The sequence below is a fragment of the Hyalella azteca genome, unplaced genomic scaffold (assembly GCF_000764305.2).
Source record: "Hyalella azteca isolate HAZT.00-mixed unplaced genomic scaffold, Hazt_2.0.2 contig11722, whole genome shotgun sequence".
NCBI lineage: Eukaryota > Metazoa > Arthropoda > Malacostraca > Amphipoda > Hyalellidae > Hyalella > Hyalella azteca.
Window position 1 is genome coordinate 20,811 of NW_025941708.1, and position 7,018 is coordinate 27,828.

General features: G+C 37.8%; 1 protein-coding gene across 3 annotated transcripts in view; it reads left to right on the forward strand.

Annotated features, from left to right (window-relative positions):
- LOC108672404 (TWiK family of potassium channels protein 18) overlaps nt 1-7,018 on the forward strand; it is a 28,429-nt gene that overhangs the window by 18,015 nt on the left and 3,396 nt on the right. For 2 of the 3 annotated variants that reach the window (XM_018160050.1, XM_018160051.1), the window contains 7 exons: nt 2,405-2,565; nt 2,982-3,180; nt 4,041-4,179; nt 4,391-4,593; nt 5,793-5,998; nt 6,298-6,382; nt 6,657-6,737. In XM_018160050.1, the coding sequence (XP_018015539.1) occupies nt 2,405-2,565; nt 2,982-3,180; nt 4,041-4,179; nt 4,391-4,593; nt 5,793-5,998; nt 6,298-6,382; nt 6,657-6,737 (1,074 nt within the window). Of the gene's footprint in view, nt 1-207; nt 262-2,404; nt 2,566-2,981; nt 3,181-4,040; nt 4,180-4,390; nt 4,594-5,792; nt 5,999-6,297; nt 6,383-6,656; nt 6,738-7,018 lie in introns of all 3 variants that reach the window. The other variant, XM_018160049.1, reaches the window with a different exon arrangement.

Below are 7,018 nucleotides of genomic sequence, written 5' to 3' on the forward strand. Positions count from 1 at the left end.
GGATACGCTTTGTCTCCCTCAGAGCAGACCGACTTGTCCAGTGACTTCGCTTAACAATATAATGTTAAGTGATAGAACAGACGCAAATACCATTGAAATACAAGTAAAAGCAGGCTCAGTTTCTAGCAATTAAGTTTAAACTCCATTGTCACATGAACATCAAATGTCTATGACAAATATTTGCTTCAACTTGTTTGGTCGTAATAGGTCGTTGATCAGGGTAAGCTGCTCGGTAAAGAAATGGAAGCCACCGGACAAAAGGTAATTTGCTCATTTGATGCCTGTTTTACGTACATAGCTTTTTAATTGTGAATAAAATGGAGAACGTGAATTTTTCCATTCAATGTTTTGAGTTTGTTTAGCTATAATAGTTCTGTCGACGGTTAGAAAAGGTTAAAATTGCTTCTGTGCTTTTCATGGAAATAAGAAATGCTTATATTTCGTTGAATAGAAAATTTAAACAAATAGAAACCAATAGTCGAGCTAGCTTGGAATGCACAATTTTTAAGTTAGCTTAGAATGTGTTTGTTTTTAATCTTGACTTGATGATTTTCCATCACACAAGGTTTTAGAGAAGATCCCAGAGGATGCCTTCGTGCTCTCGTTGGCATCGAGCATGCAGATGTGGTTCTTTTAAATCTTCTCGATAAGCTGCATTATTTTTCAGCTAACACATTAGAAAGCTTCTTCCTAGAGATCATGCAGGTTTCTTTGTAGAAATTATTTAAATCTGGTTTTGTTGTTTATTTAATTTCAGCATTAGCTGCTCTAGAAAGATGCTGGATAAGGATATTTTCTATCACATTTTCGTTTGCACAACTTATATTTCTAGTGCTGTATTTCCTTTATATGTATCTCCAAGCAACTGAAATCCCTGTCGCTCAACCCAAACTTCTCATTGGAAAGAATATGTACAAAAACTTCTAGAAAATAAAAAAAACCTTTGTGATATTCACAACAATTTTTGAATATCACAAACCTTAATATTTTATTCATAGAAAGCAAAGGGCATCTAAAGTACAACAACTTAGACTCGACACTAATCTCATTCTAAGCACTATTGTCATGGGAGTCGCGTCTTATAAGTTTGTAGAATATTTTTGAGAGTTCAGTAGAATTTACGTGTTGCGTAGGAGGCTAATAACACCAAAGCGTGGACAACATTGCTTCCCCGGCGCCATTGTGTCTGTATTGAACTGATCAGACTACAGACTACAGAGATAACTGAAGCGATATGGTGAACCACGGGTTTAAGCAAAAATCAATATAGTTTATCTCATATCATACATGACACGTTTAACTTCTTTTAAAACATTTTTTATACAACATATAAGGTGAAATTGAATTAGTTAATACTTCACTACCTTACATAATCTGATAATTTAACATCGGATCGAATATTATCGCTTATATATTTGTTGTTTACACAATGTTTTCCAAGTATTGTTTTGTCAATAAATGTGGTGATTGACATTAATAGGGACATCAAATTTTTCGCTAGATTTGTGAATTTACAGCACATCACTAATTACTCAAGTTCTACATGTTTTGTTTTGGACACAAATCTGCAGTGTTGTTGGTGCTTTTGGATTTGCACAATTTTTCGCCTTTAGGTTCAGAGCAGCCGGCAAACAAGTCGATTTTCCGCACGCGTTTACGCGGCGTCATTTCTAGCCTGATTCTCTTATTTTAATTTAGTTCAACAGCACTATTTTTCTGTTGCGTCGCATGATCGCACCACGATGCATGACTAAAACGTAAGCTCGTGCATGCAGTTGGACTTATCTCAGTATTCCGGATCTTAAATATATTTGATGATTTAATTTAAATGAGATAAGCAGGTAAATCATTTATAATTTTAAAGTACCTATCAACATTTGGGGTTTGATTATAACAGCGATGGTGATTTTAGTTCACTGTTTACGATCACAATCGTTAACGCTAATGGAAATCTAAAGGTTAAGTCTTTCTTAAAGTGCGACCGCTTGTTGCTCAAATGAACTCGACTCATTCTTCCCGAAATATTGTATTTGCGGTGTGCTATTGGATGCGTAAATTGGGAATTCATTTTTTTATTCATTTCATAAAATGTTCTACAATGGCATAAATTGAATCCCGTCCACGGGAAAGTCCCAAGAAAACTCTGTAAAATTATAACCGATCGGTGTCAATGATGTGTTCAGAATTCAGAGCAAAATTCATTGTTCTTGTATACGTGAAAAGGAACAAAGAGTTTCTAGTAAGAGAAAAAGATCGTCTTGTTTCTTGAAAACCAAACACATGGTTTTTCAAAACACATTGCCGTTGAAAACCTGAATCAAAATTTGAATTCTGCCTAAATTAATTCTTGAAATTTGAATTTAAGTCCAATTCATTGTTTATTATTCGATTACCGTCGTGCCAGGTGAAGGACCGGACAGTGATGATGGGCACATCTGTACGGGGAGCGAGCCACTGGGTGGCGATGCAGACGAGCAGGTCTGCTAAGCAGGCGATGCAGCAGGCGAGGTCTGGGCTCAGCCTGGGCGAGAAGACGACGCTGTTCCTCACCGAGAAAGTCAGGACGTGAGTCGTGAGAAGCAGCGAGGTGTGAATCAGTGATAAATTGTCTAGAAAATTGGTAATGTCGTATTATCGTAACGTTTTCATCATATTCTGTTTCTTTAATAAAAATCAAATTGATCTCCTCTGTTTGACGTTAAAATTATAAAATCACTATCCTACAATAATGACTTGAAACACACTGATTATAAATGCTCCACTTTTACATTAGTATTATGACAATGAACGAAGAATTAGAACTCGTTTTTGCCATATACGGCATAAAATTTTTGGTTACGCGAATGTCAAATAAGTTCCCATACATCAATTAATAATTTGAATGCGTTTAATTCATTGATAATTTGCACTGTACGTACGATATCCCTACCCTCGTATAAACCGTGTGACATACACACATAAACCGTGTGGCATACACGCAGGTGGTCACGCAAGGGCTTCACGCACGTGTTCATGTTCCTGATGATCGCGGCGTACACGGCGCTTGGCGCGGCGCTCTTCATGGCGCTCGAGGCGCCCCACGAGAACGCAGAGAAACTCGTCATCGAGTACGAGAGGAACCGTCTCATAGACGACCTCTATGTTGAGAGCCGCCTACACGAGCGACATGAGTGGCGGGAGGTGGGAGGTGGTGGTGGTGGTGNGGTGGTGTGAGTAGAGTGAGTGGAGAGAGGGTGGTGTGAGTAGAGTGAGTGGAGAGAGGGTGGTGTGAGTAGAGTGAGTGGAGAGAGGGTGGTGTGAGTAGAGTGAGTGGAGAGAGGGTGGTGTGAGTAGAGTGAGTGGAGAGAGGGTGGTGTGAGTAGAGTGAGTGGAGAGAGGGTGGTGTGAGTAGAGTGAGTGGAGAGAGGGTGGTGTGAGTAGAGTGAGTGGAGAGAGGGTGGTGTGAGTAGAGTGAGTGGAGAGAGGGTGGTGTGAGTAGAGTGAGTGGAGAGAGGGTGGTGTGAGTAGAGTGAGTGGAGAGAGGGTGGTGTGAGTAGAGTGAGTGGAGAGAGGGTGGTGTGAGTAGAGTGAGTGGAGAGAGGGAGGCGTGAGTAGAGTGAGTGGAAAGAGAAAGGCGTAGGTAGAGTGATTGGAGAGAGAGTGGCGTGAGTAGAGTGAGTGGAGAGAGGGTGACGCGTGTAGATCAAATACGATTTTAAATTACAGATCAATGCGATGCAACCTCGTTTTTTTGTGCTGAATGTCTTGAACTCAACTTGATTGTAAAACCTTGAACTTAATTTCCTTTTTAACATAAATGATTAATTATAGGAAAAGTTTTGCGGTTGAATGGACTTTTTTTTATTTTCATTTCAAACCTACAAATGTTTACATTTTGCTATCGCAGTTTTGATAAATAATAATTTTTTGGTCAGAAATTTTCTTTTGTTAAATTATAGAGCCAACAAAAATTGCATTATTTCATTAGAATTATTGTCTGTTAACAGCAACTCTTGAACTTACTTTCCTCAAAATTGTTAATCCTGATTAAACTTATTCAGATGGCGAAGGCGCGGCTACGGCCTTTCGAGGAGCAGCTACGCACATCCTTCAGCCACGGCGTCTCGTCTGACACTGACAACCGCGTGTGGACCTTCTGGAAAGCCATGTTCTTTTGCTCCACCATAACTACAACTATTGGTCAGTTCCAAGCTATCTTCAATAATAGAAATTATGTAAACTTTGCAACGTTTAAAATTAAATTTGATGCTAGAAATAATCGGACTATTGATATCACCAATCAATCATCAATCAAGAATTCCAAAATTTTAAACAATTTTTTTCCTCGATGATGTGCGAATTGTTGAGCAATTGTACGTTTTTTTTTTTTGTTTATGTTCGTTAATTTCAGGTTACGGGCACATGACGCCCGTGACGACGGCCGGCCAGACTCTGTGCATAGTTTACGCAATCATCGGCATTCCTCTCATGCTGATCCTCATGGCGGACTTCGGTAAGCTCTTCACACGCGGACTTAAGGCGATCTTCAGGCTGATCTTCCGCATCAACAGATCTGAACAGTGCCTCAAGATCCGCAGGAGTGCATTAGTCAAGGTAATCCGAGCTACGATTCAAATAGTTGTTTTAATTGATATTTTCTAAGTTAGTAGTATGAGCATTGTGAAGTTAATACATCAAAAGATGATATTTAAGGGTTGTGATGATATATAAGGGTGGTTGATATATGAGGGTTAATGATATATAAGGGTTGATGATATATAAGGGTTGTGATGATATAATATGGGTTGATGATACATGGTTGATGGGTTTGATAATGAACGGGCATATTTGTCTTGATAATTCTGCAATCAAAATGTTTGTTTATTTGACGCTAGTTTCATCATAATGTCTTGTAAGCCCAATGTTATTTGTCCGTCGAAATTGTTGGGAAGATGCATGCATAAGATCCGTTGGTGTCAAATTGGCAGCGCTGTAATATAAAATTTTGGCAGGTGATCCCGGCATTTCTGTAAATAAATAGTTTCAGAGACTTTATAATCAAATGCCAGATCTATTATCAGCAATCGTTATACTCCTAATACTTCGTTACCAATGGTAATGGTAATTAAATGAAGATCTGTGCGAGCACTCACGCTACAAATAAAAATATACTGGAAATCAATATTCCTCTTCGCAGCAATACCTAACGTATTATCATATTGCCTTTTTTCGTGCGATGGAAGGCATTGAAAATAAGAGTGAATTGGAAATCCACATTCAGAGAAATGAACCGTTTTGGTTTTACTGTGCAAATACTGACACATTTTCTGCCCGTAGCAATGATACGCCCGTTTGCCTGCTAAACTGGGTTAGGATGACGCACACAAACACAAAGAGTGTTTCGCTACTTGGACAAATCTCACCAATTTCTCTGAATGAAGAATCTATTTTAATTTAAACTCCCTAAAAACTAAAAATTCATGAAATTAAACTCGACAAATAAAATCAGGAACAATTAAAGTTCACCTAACTTTCAAATGAAGGTTCAATTGGGTTTTGATATGAGAGATTGTGTAGCCTTCTTCTAATGAGCAAAAAAATAAGTGTGAAAAGTGGGAAGGTAATTTTAAATAACAAATTTTTAAATGCTGTAGATCATTTATCGCGAGCGAAGTGTAATTAAAAGTGTAATTATAGGATACTTGTATTAATTTTTTATTTATATAAGATTTTAGTTTATTCTACAACAACTGATTAATTATTATTAAATGAATACATAACATTAAGTCATTGTTATATTACGTACTTCTCAGGGCTGTAAATCTGGGAAACGCTGGCTGTGCCGCAAGATTTTCTTCTGCAAGCCGTGCCGCGGTGAAGAGGATAGTGAAGAAGGCACGAAGGATGAGGAGCAAACTCTCGAGGAGCTCATCGGGGACGACAACTTCAACTTGCCCATATCTCTTGCTCTTCTTATCCTAGTCATCTACATTCTCATTGGATGTTTTGTATTTCCGCTGTGAGTATTCGTAGTAATTAATGCTCTCTATTAAAAAATTGTTGGAATTTATTACTTTTTAGTTTTCAGTATTCTATTTCACGACTTTTTACTCCGTGTATTTCAAAATACGCCTGAGAAAATTCGAGGATGAATAGCCGTGGAAATATTCGAGGTTACTTAAACACTGGGAGTCAACTCCGTGGACTTTAGGAAGATGAGCGTGCTGTCCAACAGGACTTTAATAAAGGATATATAAGCCTTCTTTTCAAATATTTGACAGCAATGCAAACCTGTATTGTAATGCTTCATTATTACAGATGGGAAGACTGGACTTTCTTTGAAGCGTTCTACTTCATATTCATATCGATATCAACGATAGGATTTGGCGACTACGTACCCCAGGTAAATTGCTAAGTTATGAAATATTCAAAGATTTTATCCTTTAGGTTACTCTTTCAATTTAATAATCATCTGTTAATTTAAATTCTTTTCCCTTAATGCAAACACATTTTATTGATATATATTTTTTATTTTTATTAGCCAATGTTAAGGTTGGCCAAATCTTGAATTTACAGAACTTAAACTAAATAGGCTGCCAATTTCAATTGCAATGACCCTCATCTATAATCGAAATATTACCAATTGGCAATTGGATATTATTTCTGTCGTTGTCCAGCATCCAGGCTTCATGATGGCTACCACCTTGTACTTCATATTTGGTCTCGCCCTCACTGCCATGTGCATCAACATCATCCAGGTGAGGACAACTCGCGTGAACCAAACTTCACAAGTACGAGTATATTATGCTAATATTCAGACCAGGATATTCATAATCGCTGAAATTCGGAATCTCGTAAAATCAAATTTTATTACGTCAACGTCTGTTATCCCGCGCCCCGCTTTAAGTTTAAAATTGAAGTATTGTTGAAATAAAATAGGTTTGCCAAAGTCCGCACTATCAACATACATCTATCAGTTACCTCCAGCTTCGAAGTCAGGAAAAAATGTCGTTTCCAATTTTTCGATGAACCATGCAAT